The sequence below is a fragment of the Bacillus rossius genome, chromosome 1, assembly GCF_032445375.1.
Source record: "Bacillus rossius redtenbacheri isolate Brsri chromosome 1, Brsri_v3, whole genome shotgun sequence".
Lineage (NCBI taxonomy): Eukaryota > Metazoa > Arthropoda > Insecta > Phasmatodea > Bacillidae > Bacillus > Bacillus rossius.
In genome coordinates this window covers 48,454,334-48,471,531 of record NC_086330.1, presented here as the reverse complement: position 1 = coordinate 48,471,531, position 17,198 = coordinate 48,454,334, and the positions used below count along the sequence as shown (strand labels likewise).

The 17,198-nt window shown below is 38.4% G+C and overlaps 1 protein-coding gene across 1 annotated transcript in view; it reads right to left on the bottom strand.

Annotated features, from left to right (window-relative positions):
* The window catches only part of LOC134535583 (uncharacterized), a 31,799-nt gene extending 16,296 nt beyond the window's left edge, over positions 1 to 15,503 (bottom strand). Inside the window, exon 1 of the mRNA XM_063374798.1 lies at positions 14,947 to 15,503. Coding sequence (XP_063230868.1) covers positions 14,947 to 15,373 — 427 coding nt within the window. The 5' untranslated portion in view covers positions 15,374 to 15,503. The remainder of the gene's footprint in view (positions 1 to 14,946) is intronic.
* Positions 15,504 to 17,198: the final 1,695 nt, after the last annotated feature.

The window sequence follows — 17,198 nt, the reverse complement described above, 5'->3', positions numbered from 1 at the left end:
CCGGGTACTTTCAGAGACAAGAACCTGTCAACCCAACTTTTTTCTATTCGAATAGTCAAGGCATTGAACCAATACGCAGAAACGTCGCACAGCAGAACACTAATGTTGTTGCGACGAATCCTGAGACATCTTTAAACCAGTAAGCATCGGTGATGGTAGTCCCTATCTCCGATCGCAACTGGATTAACCCCCCATGAAATTTTGTCACACGAACGTTCGGAGGCCTTACCCACACTTTTATTACCTATAATTGACAAGAATAAGGAAGACAATGAAGAGGACGCAAATAAGCAAGAAGAAACACGAGAGCAGTTGGAGGAGTTCGTCAGAGCGCGCCTTCACCTCGCCGCGGAACATCGTAGAAGGGGACAGAAGAGAACACGCAATGACAAACTTAATATTGGAGATCTCGTTCTGAAAAAGTCAAATCCTATTAGTAATTTATGGCAACAAGTTACCAAGAAACTGTTTCTCCTGTATGAAGGACCATTTAGAGTGAGCGACATAATCAACGAGAACTGTTACACCTTGAAGGCTTTGGACAGCGAGGAAGTGATTGGAAATTACAATTTAACACAGCTGAGACGCTACAAACAGTATGAATTGCAGTAACTTATAACATCGTTGAATGTTTGTTTCAAATGGTAGTTATGTTTTAAGTGAAGAAAGGGGTGAAGCAGAATTGTTTATTTGATCATTAATTATATTTGCATTTCGAATGGATAAATGTATGTTGCATCTCTGAAGTGATTAAACATTGGAAGCTGCTATTTTGTTTGTGTTCACTGGATAATAGAAACCAGTGAGGACATCTTGGCGCACCGCGCTGTCGACGTTATTATTTTTGTCCACTGAGCAATGTAGGCCAGTGCGGACATCTCGTGCAGTGATTGCATTACGTCGATTTTAGTTGCCCACACCTAAATGGGGTAGTGTGACGTGATTAGCTTCAATGTTAAGTATTGAGCGATGCCACATTTTTTTTTCATGAAGAATTTTATGGAAGATTCAAAATTTTGTTTTTTTTTCTGCCAATTGCCTAATTCACAGCGGACAAGATATCTACCATGAAACTGATATTGCTGCAAGTCTAATTTAACTAAAGAGCTGGCCCACAAACGAAGAACAACTGCTAGCTGTCAATGGAATGAGTACCTCGAGATTATTTCCCACTAGCACTCATATATTGCTTGTCCATGAGTTAGTCGCTATTCTCTCATTTATACTTGTTAGAGTTGTCCTTATACACTCGTTCTAACATATACTCCAAAACAATGAAAGCGAAAATATTGATTTCTATTTGTTTACTTCTATTGTTGAAAGAGATTATCCTAATCTGTATGATGTCCTTCTCCATGCTCCTGTTTATTCTATCGCGTTCTTTTTCTCTTCTTCTTACCTTATTCATGTTTTCATTACACAACACGACATATTACCTACAAATCAAGAACTTGAATGCTGTTGCATTTATTGGTATTTAAGTGTGATTTTCATTTTTCGCACGCTTTGTCATACAAAAATAGGAAATTGTTATTGGTAAAATAATTACTAACTGATTTTCTTTATCTAATATGCAGTCATAAGGGATACTTAAAATAATAAAATAAAATGCGGTTTCAATTTGTTTATATATATAGTAGGACTGTAAATATAAGAGAGCATAGTTCTTAATGAATTTGTTGTTTTATTCATATTACATGAATTAGTGATGCAAACTTTAGTGTAGACGCAATGTTATGAAATTTTAAAACTTAGATGACAAGAGAAACGGTTAATGATAAGGAATTGTCAAATTAACCTACACCGACACCCATTGAAATAGGTGAACATTAACATTAATTAATACAGCCTCATTAGGGAGTGAAATGCGCGAAAACGATCGTTGGTATACGATATGCTACTTCGATGGTAATTCGCTAGCGAGTGATTAAGGTCACAGTGCTTCGATCTACACTCATATAAGTGCAAACTTCATCTGTTAAGACTTATCGACTTTTTGTAAATTATGTGATTGTGTCAGCGAACAAGTACGTCCTAACAGACTATAACAGTATTAAGTAACAAATCAATTTTATTCTTGGTACAGTTGTATACAAAAGTATTATGTATGATTCATGTTGTCAATTGATGTTGAAAAAAAAATTTGCATCTTTGTTTATCATCTCCATAAACATAAGTCATGTTATGTTATAAGGGTAGTAATATGTGATAATGTCAATTGTAATTTTATGTGTAATACCACAAACATTACAATCAAGCACGATTGCTTAGAAAACATTCAAAAATGAAAGAGACTGACATCAAACAAATTGCATAATATTGTCTATATTTGTCAATTATAAATTTTAAGAGTAATCAAATGTTTTTCTTTCTTTCAAGAAGGTATGAGTTAAGAAAATTTACAATAATGTTATGTCATTAATATTAAAATTTTCTTGAAGCGGCTCTGTAAACATTTGGACATGTTTACATGTTTATAATTATTGTTGTATCTTAGCTTTGTATTTTATGATCTAAGTAAAAGTAACTATACATTTTTATGTAATGTATGTAAATGCTAAATTGTACATGGTGCGACGACCCAGAGATATTCCATAGTTCATCAGTTGACATTGATATTTGGGATGTTATTCTTCTTTGTTGAACATTTATTTGAGATGTATTGTTCCGTTTATTACTGACTTCGCATCATGTAGATACTGTTAGCTATGGTCTTCGAGTATTGAATTCTCGCCAGGTAAGAAAAGAAGTTGTTTAATTATTCTTCCTAGCTGAGATGCTCGCTGGTCGGCATTTTCGGGAGGAACGAGGGACTTAAGTTTTGAACTGCGGAGCGAATGGACGTTCTCTGTGCGTGTGACAGTTCCTGGGTTCGGGAATTGCGCGCAGAGGACAAGAAGATACGTGGCTACCGCGTAATTAGTTATTTTTGCAAGTCTTAAGTGAAGGAAGTCTGATTCTTCGTCATGCAGACTATAGGGAGTCGCATTTCGCAATTAATTTTACTACCGCGTCGGGCGAATATCCGTCCTTGCAAGACTTCCGATCATCTTCATGCTGCAGTTCCTGTCTGCGCTGGTGAGACCTGCCCAATCTAAAGATTTTTCAGCACACCCGGAATGGCGTCAACAGTAGCTGTCATCATCAGTATTGCTACTGGATCGTAGTTTAGACTTTCTTTCACAGCAAGACTGCTCGTATATCCTGGAAAGCTGAGGACGAGATCAGTGGTCCAAGAAGAACGGAGTTTCAACTGCCCTCCCCTGAACTAAGCCGGACTATTTTCTTACGAATAACTTATTTATTAGCTAGATGCTCATGAAATTCAATTTAACCCTGAACATTACTGGCATTAGATATAGGTATCAATGGGTCGTCGCGTGCTAGGAAAATTTGTATAAACTTTAGAGTTATCAAAGTTATCATTTTTTTTGTCTTATCTCCTTATAATATTACTTAATAAACTATGATGAATTTAAATGTTGTAAATTTATGAACCCGTATGATACTATTTCACGTTGACCTGATACTAGATCACACACATCCATTAACATCACAAAATAAATTAAAATATTTAATTACAGATGACCCATCAATGTGGAGCGGAAAGCAGTAAATTCTAATTCCAATACATTAAAAACAATAACGTGGTTCTGAAATCTAGCCTAAATTTGATAGCAGATTAGAATTCACTGAAAATCCTCTTTCCAATGATGCATTTCCATGAGAAAGTACCAACATTATCCTCACAAACTTTAGAAGGCCTGTTTTGGTAGCTACTGTATTTCCCTTAAGAATGAGCATCCACAAGTGATCAAGGCGCCAGTCTTCTCGAGAAAAAGACGAGAACAGTGCTTCAGAATCTTGCGAGGAACATACCAACTAATATGATCACTCAATGTTATCAGCTTCTTGTCCTTATAGCGACTTGTTTTGAAGACCATATTCTAAACTGTAATTCACACGCTGTTTCCTCACACCCGAATTTAAAGCCACAGACGGACATACGCAGGAAATTCCCTTCGTAAGTTTGTACTTCAGGGGACTTTTGTCTTGAAGTTTTTTTACCATAACCTTTAGACAAGTCCTAACATCATTTTTCAGTAACAGGACAGACTTTACTGGTACTTTCTCGTTCTTGATGGCATGGCGTACTGCATAACCCAACTTGATATTGTTAGCAGTCAATAGATTTTCCTAGTTATCTACATCCAATCGATATACATTGCGTTTCTCCCTAAAGCTCTTCAGTACCTCTGGTTTCAAAAACTTTCCTGCCAAAGCTAATAAAATGTCTACCAGTGAATCATAGAGAAAAGGTGCCATGGGTGCTTCACTTTGGAACATTGTGAGAAACAATTCCAGCTCTGATGCCAAAGAGTAGAAGAATGTCAATTTTACTTCTAGAAGATTATCTTCAAGAGCACTTTTCACTACACTGAAACCACAGATGAAATAGAAAATTCACTAACAAATTTCTTTAGGTGGGGTAACATTTTCATGGCACGCTCAGCAACTGCAGTATTACATCTGATTGCACAAAATTTCTTGGAAAAAAGCTTTGATCCAGTTATTCTAATGTAATCTGCCCTCCTTGCAGGTACATGCATAAACAAATAGTAACTGTGCCTGAAAAAACTAACAACGTCCAATTATATAGCAGAAATTCCAGTTTTGAAAGCACCATGGACCATATGAAGCCCACAGCTACCAATTTCTAGCAACGATGGTGAATCTTCACCAAAAGTGTCTGTGATATGTATTTTCAAAGCTAACAAAAATGCCCAGTTTACGTTGAGGGCATCCATAGATACTTAAAATTAAATGCACCTGTCGGTATAATCCGAACGTGGGAAGCACATGCTGCAGTACGTACGTCAGCAGGATAACAGACCAGCTTGAACCAGTTTGTATCACGTGATTTAACGCCACTTCCGAATCCGATGGTAAATAAAAGAAAATGGACGTGGGAACTGTTCGTTATTTTCCATTCAAAAATAAAAAATGGGACGCGATACACTTGATGCTACGTCAATGCAAGCAGATCAATAAACAAAAAAAGTATTGCCAACTAGAACCTACCAAACAAAAATTCCCTGATTACAATATTCCCTGATTTTTCCAGGTTTTCCAGGGTCAGTAGACACCCTGTGATTGAGCAATCGTTGATGAGGACGATGAAATGCCTTGGCGGCCTTACTCATGGACGAGGAGTCAACGACAGCGTGCTTTCCAAGTGGACCTTAGGAATGGTGTTTCTGCACAATGTTTGCGACGAAGTTGAAAAATTTTGCAACGTATCTTTTTCCAGTTCTGAGCAGCATGTTGAAATGAGAAGCTCGCGGTTTAATCGTGATAATGACGACGTAAGAAAACTAATGGATTGGTTGTGCCAACATTATCCTTTTCCGAAAGTAAAGGAACGGATGTCAATAAGCACTGGCATTATTGGAGATTAGAAGATAAATTGTCACATGTCTCAAGAAATTGGAAGTGCTGGCATTTCAAAAATAATTGGCGGGGACTTCTATACTGTCAAATCTAAACGGAATGACAGAGTGAAAGCACTGGGCGTTATGAATGCAGGCATCAGGATAGAAGAAGAGATTATACCGATTAATCAAAGAATGTGCATTGCAAAAGAATCTGATAAGGAACTTGAAAATTTCCTTACGTACGAACTTGCTCCTTTTCCATTATCGCTTTTCAATGACGAAGGCATGCACAAGTGCGTTAAATCTCCTCTATATAAGACATTTGAGCAATATTCTGGAGATATAAATTTTGAAGACGCTATGTATGTCATCGACGGAGGATACTTATTGCACCGAGTCGTTTGGAATCGCGGTGAATCGTTTTCATCCATTTGCAATAACTACGTCGCATTCGTTTGCTCGAAATATCACTCCAACGCCATTTTCGTAATTGACGGATATCCGGAAGATGTAGCAGGCCGTAGCATCAAATATGTGGAGCGATCCCGACGATCACGGAAACATTCTTCAGTAGACATTCTTTTTGACGAGACAATGATCCCGACTGTGTCGCAAGGCAAATTTCTGGAAAACGATTCAAACAAGAACCATCTCATTGGAATGTTGAAGTCAAAATTTGAAGCTGCGAACTTCATGGTCAAGCAAGCCACGGAAGATGCAGATAGGCCTACGCTAATAATCAATACGGCAATCAGCGTTTCATGTACATTTGATTCCGTAATAGTTGTCGGCGAAGATGTAGATCTGCTTATTCTTTTGACGGCTCTATCTACGCGTTCAAACATATACATTCTCAAACCCGAAAAAGGAAAAATTTTGCAACAAATATATTCAACAAAAATTATCATAGACAAAAAAGCTGCAGATAACATTTTATTCTTACACGCCTTCAGTGGCTCTGATACATCAGCACTCTTCAATCAAGGAAAAATAAAATGTATAAATGTACTCCGAAAAAACTCAGATTTAAACGAACTTGTCCAGGTATTTAAAAACCAAAATTCTGACGCAGAGATCATTGCTGAAGCTGGAGAACGCTTCCTTCTTGCATTGTACGGTCACAGTGGGGTCAAAAGTATGTCGTTAAACAACTATAGATACAGATGCTTTACAAAATCAGCATATAAAAATAAATTGGATATTGCATCGCTTCCACTGACAGACGCAGCAGCACGACAACATTCGTTCCGAACTTATCACCAGGTGCAGCAGTGGTATGGATTGGATAAAAACGCAGAGCGATGGGGATGGAAAAAAACAAAGAATGGGCTAATTCCTGTCACCACACTCAAGCCACCAGCTCCGGAAACATTGTTAAAACTTATTTCTTGCAAATGCAAAAAGGGATGTCGGGAAGGCTGTGGATGCATGAAGGCTGGATTAAAGTGCTCCGTTAATTGCACGAATTGCAATGGTACATGTGAGAATTTGCAAGCTTCACTACAAGATAGTGATGAAGAGGAAGAAACGGAGACTGTTCTTGAGCAAACATATGACGAAATTGAGGAAAAAGTTGATTACATTGAATCTGATAACCCTATCGCAGATAACATGGAAGAAATTTCTGTCTGTGATGTTTTGCTTGGTTCTGAAGACGAACTCGCAAAACCTGGTCCATCAGGGATGATGAAGCGAAGGAGAATTCACTAAATGTCATCATTAGTGTAATACATGTGGATTAGGCCTACTGGGGATACCACAAAAAAAAAAAGCAGCACTAACTCTACTTCATGGTGGTGTGGAAATGAGTTTTTGCGCTAATACGAGTTTTGGAGTAGACTTTGCAGCGCTAGTAGGCTTAAACTATCAATTTTACGATAAGAACGTTATGAGATAAATTCTAGGAAATTTTTTCTAGTTTAATTTATCTTATAACTATTTTCATCGTAAAATGAGTAGGAAAGGAGATATCGTCAAAAAACTGTTTTTGGGCGCCATTTTTCCAATATGGCGGCGCGAGCGGCAATGATACGAGGTGGCAAAGTGAAAATTTAAAAAGAGCAAGTCGAAATCTATACAAATACAAATTTTCAAAACTCCCGGAAAACTTTCCAGGTAAAACTACCAAATGACTGGACTATATGACATAAAACTAAACTAGTACTAAATGTTCCATAAACCCTGAAGAAATTTACCCCTAGCGAAATTAAGAAAAAAATAAGTATTGGAATGTAAAAAATCATAACTAACCTCATGTTTAAAACAAATCATTATAAAAATCTTACGCAAACACCAACTGTTATGACATTTACAGGAGTTATTAAATCAAACAAATTTATGAATTCTCTGTAATTGTGGAATAAATGTTTTATAGTATTTTGTTTATGCTAGAAAGGAGTCTAAATAGTAATTTGAACATAAAATTACCCTGACAATTATTCAAATTATAATATTTAGTAAAAAAAATTAACAAGAGGGATTACATATGTGAATTATAATTAGTTATAACACGAACTAAATAAACTACAAAACATTAACTTTATTAGAGATGTGTTTATTTTCTTTGCATTAACAAATTATGCAACTTACTCTGTTTTGTGGTTGGAAACTGAACTCATGCAATTATGTTTCATATTTTATTAAAATGAAACATGCACCTTATATAAAACAAAATATGCTAATAGACCTACTTTATAATTTAGGTGTGTGTGTGTGTGTGCACACACACACACAGAACTATTCAAAGTTACAAGGATTTATTAAAAAATTTCTCCGAAAAGTAGCAATAAACGCTCTTAAAGTATCACTCATTTGCCGCTAGGTTATATTATTGTTCTGCGACTTCACTTTTCGTCCAATATTAGATTTAAATAAATTGAACTTAAATTATATCAATTGTATTTGTTTTCAATACTATATATATGCATTAGTCATATCCCATACACATACTTTAGTGTTATTGATCAGGCGGAACGGTAGCAGGACATACATAGGGCACAACAATTTTTTTTCAAAAGTTCTCGCACTCTCTCAACTATCCCCGAACGAACATATCGATGGTGTTATGCAGTAAGGGCCTTATCAACCAAATTTTCGATTTTGACATTTTGGTATCGTTTTTCAGGATTTTCCAAGCTGAATAGATTGACAGTAAGGGCGTTATCGTAGCCTCAATAACGTAAGAGATATGGAAAATTTAAAGGGCACTATCAACACAGTTTTATTCTGTCTATCGTGCAGTAAAGGCCTTATCACCTTTGTTGAGGGCACTGTCAAAGTTTGCTTAGGAGGTATATTCCGTTTTATAAATAAAGATTCATTATTTATATTAGTTCTGTAGAAGTTGTTTAACACAGCCCATTTCTTTATCTTATTCTATGACTATGAATGGCTTGTATACATAATATTGTTTGCTGTCATTTGCTGTAAATGAGATTGTGTTGTTGCAGAAATGTCCGACTTTAGTAGAGGTCGCTTATTAGTTAATCTTGTGTTAAATCAAGAAGATGAAAATAATTCGATAAGTAACACAGGTAATATTGTACAGTCAGTGTGTGATGATACCTCCAAGCCTGGTTTAGAGGTTAAGAAACGTCTTGCAAATGTGCCAATTAGCAATAGTGTTTTTGAAGGTGAGGGTTCTGTTTTAAATAGAGACAACCAAAATGTTGACGTTAATGTGGTACAATCTTCAGTGGTACTTACCAGCAACGATATAGATAATGCCGAGATAATATTTGATGGGTTTGTGACAGTAACGGACAGAAAAGATGAATACCATGATACTAATGTTTATAGTGTGTCCGAAAATACAAATGCCACAGCCGAAAATTATTTTGCAAGTAACATGCCAAGTGACAATATCACTGGAAAAGTATGTAATAGTGAATTGGTATTGAACGAACGTGTCGATGAAATGTGTACGTTTGGTAGTGAGCGTGGTGACACTGTGGTTGCAAATGAGAATGGAACATTAGATAACGAAGGCAACATCAGTGATTCTATAGGCGCACAAAATGGAGACAACGCATCAGATTCTGATGGAAATGCTAGTAATCACAATGACATGGAAAGTGAAATAGCTATTGGCAGAAAAAGGCAAAGTAAAGAAGAAAGGGGACGTGAGAGACGAAAAAGGCAATGAAACAGTGGTGAGCCCTATGCGAATGACAAAGGATTGTTTGTGAGTGGAAAAAACATGCAACCCAATCCCTGTTCTAAAGGAAAATGTCCCAATAAATGTTCAGAAAGCTTTACCGAAGATGAGAGACAACAGTTATTTCAACAGTATTGGAGTCTTCGCGACAGGAGTAAGCAAAGGGATTGGATACTGTCTTGTGCAGCTCAGGTACAAAATAAAAGGAGATGGACTTCTGACAAATCAAAGCAAAGGGAAACAAGGTGTTATTCTTTCCCATCTAAGGGAAAACGAATAAATGTTTGTTTGAAATTTTTCGTGAAAACATTGAACATCTCTGCAAAAACTGTGCGCTATACATGGGAAAACAAGACTGGCATAAGCAGAGCTAAACCAGATGAACGGGGCAAGAAAGAACCTGCAAACAAAACACCTACTACTATTACAAAAGACATACACACATTCATCCAGAAATTGCCAGCAGTGCCATCACACTACTGTCGTAGTTCTTCCAAAAAAACCTACATACCAATTGAGTACAAGAGCCTAGAAAATGTGTATAGGCTTTATAAGAAAGACTGTCAGGAAAAAATGATCCCCTTTGCTAAAGCTGGGGTGTTCAAGAATGTTTGGAAGGAATTCTACAACATTGGAATACACATTCCGAAAAAGGACAAATGTGTTGTATGTTTGGCAGAAGAACAAGGACGTTTGGAACACGGTGGTATTTCTACTGAAAAGTTTGAAGACCACATTAAAGAAAAAAGAGGCAACAAAAGTGCATTTTACGAACGATCAGAAATTAAGTGGCACTGAAGGATTTTTATGTGCTAGTTTTGACTTGCAAAAGGTGTTAAACACACCACATGGTGACAACATGTTGCTATATTACAGTAGAAAGTATTCTGTATACAACTTTACTGTGTATGAAAACCATACCAGAAAGGTTTATTGCTATGTGTGGGGGGAAAGCGATGGCAACCGAGGTTGCAATGAAATAGCATCTATGCTCCACATGTACATAAACAAAGTCGACTTGGAAAAAAGTGTGAACACACTGTCACTCTACTGTGACAGTTGTCCGGGGCAAAACAAGAATCATGTTATATTGAGTATGATAGCTTATACTTTGCAAAATTTACCTACACTCACAAGCATAACAATAAATTACCTTCTCCCAGGACACACATATATGCCTGTAGATTCAGTTCACGGTGTAATAGAACGCAGCCTAAAACACAAAGTGGTATGGGCTCCATCCGAATGGCCTACATGGATAGAAAATGCTAGAACATCACATAGACCATACACTGTGTATGTCATGAAGTACTCAGACTTCAAAGATTGGAAATCAATTGAAAAGAAGTTTTTCCCCACACAAAGGAAAGAACATACATCAGGAGACAAGATAAAGTTTCAGGAGATATGTCAAGTGAAATTTATGAAGACGTTTGAAACAGTTGACATCAAATATTCATTCCAAGAAGGCAGCGAATCTCAAACTATGACCATTGGCCCCCATAAAGGAAGAGGAAGACCACAACAAGAAGAAGACTGTGAGCTAAAGCAACTTCACAAGGCCAGACGTCCAATTTCAGCTGAGAAATATAAGGATTTGTGGCAATTGTGTGAACGCAACATTATACCGCAGCGGTGCTGGGATGAGTACCAGAAGATACCCTGGAAAGCTTCTGTAAGAGACTGTCTACCAGAGACCGATGAGGAAGATTCTGATGAGTAATTGTAATTAATTTTTTTTTGTATTGTAAGATGTTAAGTCAATGTATACTTATGTGTATTAGCCTGAAATATGTTTCAGTTGAAATGTTCATAATAATTGTATGTTTCTTGAGTGATTCAATATTGTAAAACAGATGATAGTTTAATTATGCAAATGTGAATGTTTTTAATCTATTTAATTAAAAGAACATTGTTTCATTGATAAAGGAATGTTGATGTAAATTTAAGTGCCTATTCTTAAAATTTCCAATATTCTAAATGTTATTGTTCTTAATTTTTTAGAAAATACAGTGGGGTAATTCATAAAATTTTAACAAAGTTAAAAAAAACCTTTCGTGCAGAAAGGGCCATGTAAAAAAATATTTTGGTCACTATCAACTATTCAAGGTAATCTTGCAAGCAGTAAGGGCTTTATCGACATTATATAGTTTGTTTCTATTATTTTTTTGACATTAGTAATTGTGTGTGGAATATGTCATGTCTTATAAAAATACATGTCAGTGTTCGAGAAGGGAAAACAGTGGGAAAGGAATCATGCTGAGCATAGTACAGGGCGACACGAGAAACGGCTTGAGATCAGGAAGGAAGAAACTGAGAAAGTAGTGAAAAGGTTAGACAGCAGGAAAGCCATAGGTAAGGATGGCATAGGGAATGGGATGATAAAGCTGGGGGGGCAAGCCATGGTGAAGTACCTGGAGCTGCTATTCAGTAGATCGATGCAGTAGGGCAAGTTGCCGCAAGAATGGAAGGAGGCGGTGGTGGTACCGATATACAAGAAGGGGGGTAGCAAAGAGGACCCAGCCAGCTATAGACCTGTTAGTATCACGTCGGCGGTGGGCAAGGTGATGGAGAGGTTAGTGCACAGGCATGTGGTAGGGGAGCTGGATGGTAGAAAGTGGATTGACAGGAGACAGCATGGATTTCGAAGGGGATATTCGTGCGAGACTCAGCTGGCTGGACTGTTGGAGGAGCTGGTGGAGGGGGTAGATAATGGTCTACAGATTGATGCCTGCTTCATCGATTTCGATAAAGTTCCTCACGAAAAAATGATGAAAAAAGTGGAGGGAGCTATAAGTGACAGGAGGGTGGTGGGTTGGATTGGTGACTTCATAAGTAACCGGACACAGAGGGTACGTGTGGAGGAGGAGTTATCGGAGGAAGGAAGGGTTACATCAGGGGTGCCGCAGGGCAGTGTGCTTGGCCCACTTCTCTTTACCATAATGATGAATGATATAGGAGAGAAGATACAAGGGCATATTAGGCTTTTTGCAGACGACTGCGTGGTTTACATGGATGCGGAAAGAAATGGGTTACAGGAGCATCTGGAAAGGCTGGAAGAATGGGTGGAAAATAATGGTATGAAAATAAATGGGTAAATATTTACTTGGGCGGTATTTCCGAAAAAAAAATGTTAAAAATCCGAAAATACCTTTATTTTATGCTCTTCAACTTCCTCTTTTCATTAAAAGTGGCGGAGGTAAGAAATTCCAAATACTTTAGGAGATATCTAATTTTTAAATTTCATCATATGTAGTTGAGCGGTATTTGCAAAAAAAAAGTTACAAATCCGAAAATACCTTTATCATATGCTCTTCAACTTCCTCTTTTCATTAAAAGCGGCGGAGATAAGAAATTCCAAATACTTTAGGAGATATCGAATTTTTTAATTTTGCAATACAAGACCTGTGGAACCATTCGAGCGCCGCCATTTTTGTTATTTTGCCGTGTGTTCGTGAATACGTGAATCGTGAATGCGTAATCAATAAAATGGTTGATTAGGTCAGGTCAGTTACATTATTAATACTTTCAAACTAAGCCGACATTAAAAATTATTTTGTGAATTAATTTTAATGGCTGTTTAGTTTTAAAATATTTATAATGTAACTGACCTGACCAAACAAACCCGGACAGAGGGTGAACAGTAAACTAAAATGGTCGATTAGGTCAGGTCAGTTACATTATAAATACTTTCAAACTAAGGTGATATTAAAAATAATGTGAATTAATTTTAATTATTCTTTAGTTTTAAATTATTTATAATGTAACTGACCTTACCTAACAAACCCGTAACAAAGGATGTACAGTAACAACTCACGTAAATTTTTTTGTTACTTATTACTTGCGCAACAATATCAAAATAACAAATAAGACTTTAAAATTAGAAACGTTAAAAACTCACCTAAGTTGGAGGCGGTAATTAAACACCGTTTTAAACAATAATTGAACTAAATAATCACGTATTAGTTCATTTGAATTCTGGCCTATCACGAACAATCACGTGACGACATTATCCAATAAAAAAATAGATACTCGTACGTAAACAAAAAACAATGGTGCACGCACGCCACAGGAATGCGCTGGTTTTGTGCTGAAATTTAAAAATTTGATATCTCCTAAAGTATTTGGAATTTCTAATCTCCGCCGCTTTTAATGAAAAGAGGAAGTTGAAGAGCATATAATAAAGGTATTTTCGGATTTTTAAAATTTTTTTTCGCAAATACCGCTCCACTACATATGAAGAAATTTAAAAATTCGATATCTCCTAAAGTATTTGGAATTTCTAATCTCCGCCGCTTTTAATGAAAAGAGGAAGTTGAAGAGCATTAAATAAAGGTATTTTCGGATTTTTTTCATTTTTTTTCGGAAATACCGCCCAAGTAAATATTTACCAATAAATGTGGGAAAGACGAAAGTGGTCAGGTTTACCAGGAAGAGGAAGATTGTCAGGAGGGAATATCGCTGGAGGGGAGACGTGATAAGTGAGGCCGACAGCTATAAATATCTAGGGGTGGTGCTGCAGGGTAACCTGGGGTGGGGGGAGCATGTAGACAAGGTAGTGAAGAAGAGCAGACAGGCCCTGGGCATGCTGGGACGAGTGCTCAGGGGGGGAAGCAGCAGCATACGTGACAAGGCCTATAAAACTATGGTCCGCCCCATGCTGGAGTATGCCGCAGCAGTGTGGGACCCATACACGGCAGTTCTTGAGAGGGAGCTGGAGGGGGTGCAGAGGAGAGCAGCTAGATGGGTGAAGGGCAAGTGGAGGAGAACGGACAGAGAAGGGAAGGGGGAGTGCAGTACCACAGAGATGATGATAGGAATGAGATGGGAGAGCTTAAAGGATAGAAGACAGAAGGAGAGATTGGTCAAGATGTACCAGGTGCTGAGTGGAGTAGGAGGATGGGGAGAGCTGGGGGGCAAAGTCAAAATGGGAATGCCTAGAAGTAGGAAGGAAAATACTAGGAAGGTTTTCAAAGAGAGGAGGAGAACAGAAAGGGGAAAAAATGTGATGGTCGTGAGGACAGTAGGGGAATGGAATAGGCTGGAGGAGGAGTGTGTGGCGGCTGGGAGTGTGGACCAGTTCAGAAGGAGAGTGAGGGGGAAGTAGGGAGAATGCTTGCCACCGGGCAATTTGTACCCAATTGCAGCTATTAATAAAATAAATTTCATAATGAAATATTTTGAGATTTTTATCATGAAATTGTGATTTTTGAGGAAGTTTTTCTGTTCTCCTGAATAAATTACATTTTGTTGATAGGGCCCTTACTGCATAACACCATCGATATAATCTAAATCTAACAACTCAAAGAGAAATGAAAGGATATAGTATATATGAGTATTAACTAACATTCTCACCTGCAGTATCATATGCTATGACACCGTGCCTCTCAGACATTTCAAAAATAGTTCCATGCAACTGATGAAGGCCTGGCAAAAAATCAGCAGTCTGGTTCACACAACCTGGAGAGTTTTTAGAATTAGAATCCAAACTAACCCCAAACTGACAAGAATCTTGCTTGATAGCATGAGTTACAAACCACGCGCATTCTACAGACTTTATTTCAGGTATTTTGTAGCACCAAAACTTAATAATGGAGCCAACAGGCAAAACTTCTGGCAGAGATTCCGCACGCACATGTTGCCCTCTAATCGTTAACTTCTCCTTCTTTAACAATGCATGTTCTTGATCTCCTTCATGACCAAAAACTATAATTGCTTTGTGCATCTCCACTTCAGCTACCATTCCAGTAAAATTTTTCAAATTCTCTACGGGAGTTGACATTTTATATCACATTTAAAGCAACAAATAAAAACTTGAAAAAATCAGTCATAGCAAAACTAACCCACAAGCCACAAACCGCAACAATTTTAAACGAAAATGATCAATTTGAACAGTTGCTCCAACTGCTTCGAGTCAGTGTAACAAACAAAATAATATTTGTTAATATTCGTTTCATTCTAAATTAAGGGGGAGAGAAAGGAAATAAAACATGCCATTTGGTTGCAACAGTATGTAGCCAACAGAATGTTTTAGCATTTATCCAAAAAATATAGCAACAGAAGAACAAAATGTTTAAAAATAAAAATTATATCAAGATTGTAAATAAAAATAAATTAAATACTAAATGCCAATTATATTACAGGGGAAAATATTTATAGCAGTCAGTTAATCATAATATCTGGTACCAAGTTGACATCACACGGGGCCTTGAGCTCGATACCCGGGATGAGCCTAGTAGTTGCTGGTGTCTCTGTTGAGGTGTTAGTTCTCCGCAACGAGCATTACTCCTACGGGTTCTCCGGGAGGGCGCCAGGCTAGTCTTAAAGCGTCTAGCCATTCATGTGGTGAGTCGTCAGCCCCAGCGTGCACTACTAAGCTCCTAGGCTATTGATTAGGGTATGGTGGCTGAACACAATAAACACACGCACGTCATTACCTGACGTTGGTTACTTGAACGGATGGGAAACGTGGGGAATGGCACGTCCGTCCTAGTTGATGACCCGTTGTCGACTGCCGATGACCGTGGCCGGCCGAGGAAGGGGGCAGTATCATCCTGCGTAAGCTAGGCTAGGGGTGCGGTCTCGCAGCGGGGTCCGGTACTGGCGGGGTGGAGACCGGACTTCACTGTGACGCCGTCACCGCTACCTCTGACTATATAGACGGGATTTTTGTTCGGGTTCGTGATCTCAGGGAAGGTTCGGCCTTGTGGCTAGAGGTAGGGGTCAACGCAGTAGGGCCCCCCGAGCTGTTATGGCCACTCGGGACGCCTGAAGAATAACACAAAGTTTTGTTGGAGAATTTAATACAGCACAGCCCAATACATGGTGCTGCCCGTTCTGGCCGTAACGGTTTGCCCGACGCGACTAGTCACACACGCAGCTCACTTCCTCAGTGGCGGCTCTCGATTTTAATGCGCGTGAGGGGCGGACTTGTACACGTGATGCGATAGTTACAAAAATACACTCTGATATGGCACACGATATCTTGACGAACAATACACTACACTATTACCTAGCTCTTAATAAACTGGGCTAGCAGCACGTAGGCCCGTGTCTCCGGCGACTCTACGTGATGTCTAGGTGTGTCCCAGGGACTGACTCGTTATTATGTTTGGCGGCGCAATGCCGTACAACGATGATACATAAACCCTGACGTGACAGATAACACTTGGACGAACAACTATTTCATTGATACATTACACTTAATAAACTGGGCTAGCGACACGTAGGCCCGTGTCTCCGGCGACTCTACGTGGTGTCTAGATGTGTCCCAGAGACTGAATCGTTATTAAGTTCGATGGCACGCGTCGCCTGCTGGCTGCCCCGTGCGGGCCAAAACTATGTAGCCGGTAGGCTAGGTTGGGGCGTGAAGCGCCGACGTAAATTCACATAAACTCCCCACAGTACTTACGTATGACGTAGAACACTCATCTCGGAGCACTGATTTAATTAAATTAAGTACCTCATGGTAAATTTAGGCCGACCGCGGAACTGTACGTAAAAAGGTTGAAAAGATATTACACTATTGCAAGCTACATGTCGGTGAAAGCAAAGGTTGAAGGTTCCGCGTTGCGCGCAGGCTGCCGGCCTGGTTGAGCTCTCGAAGG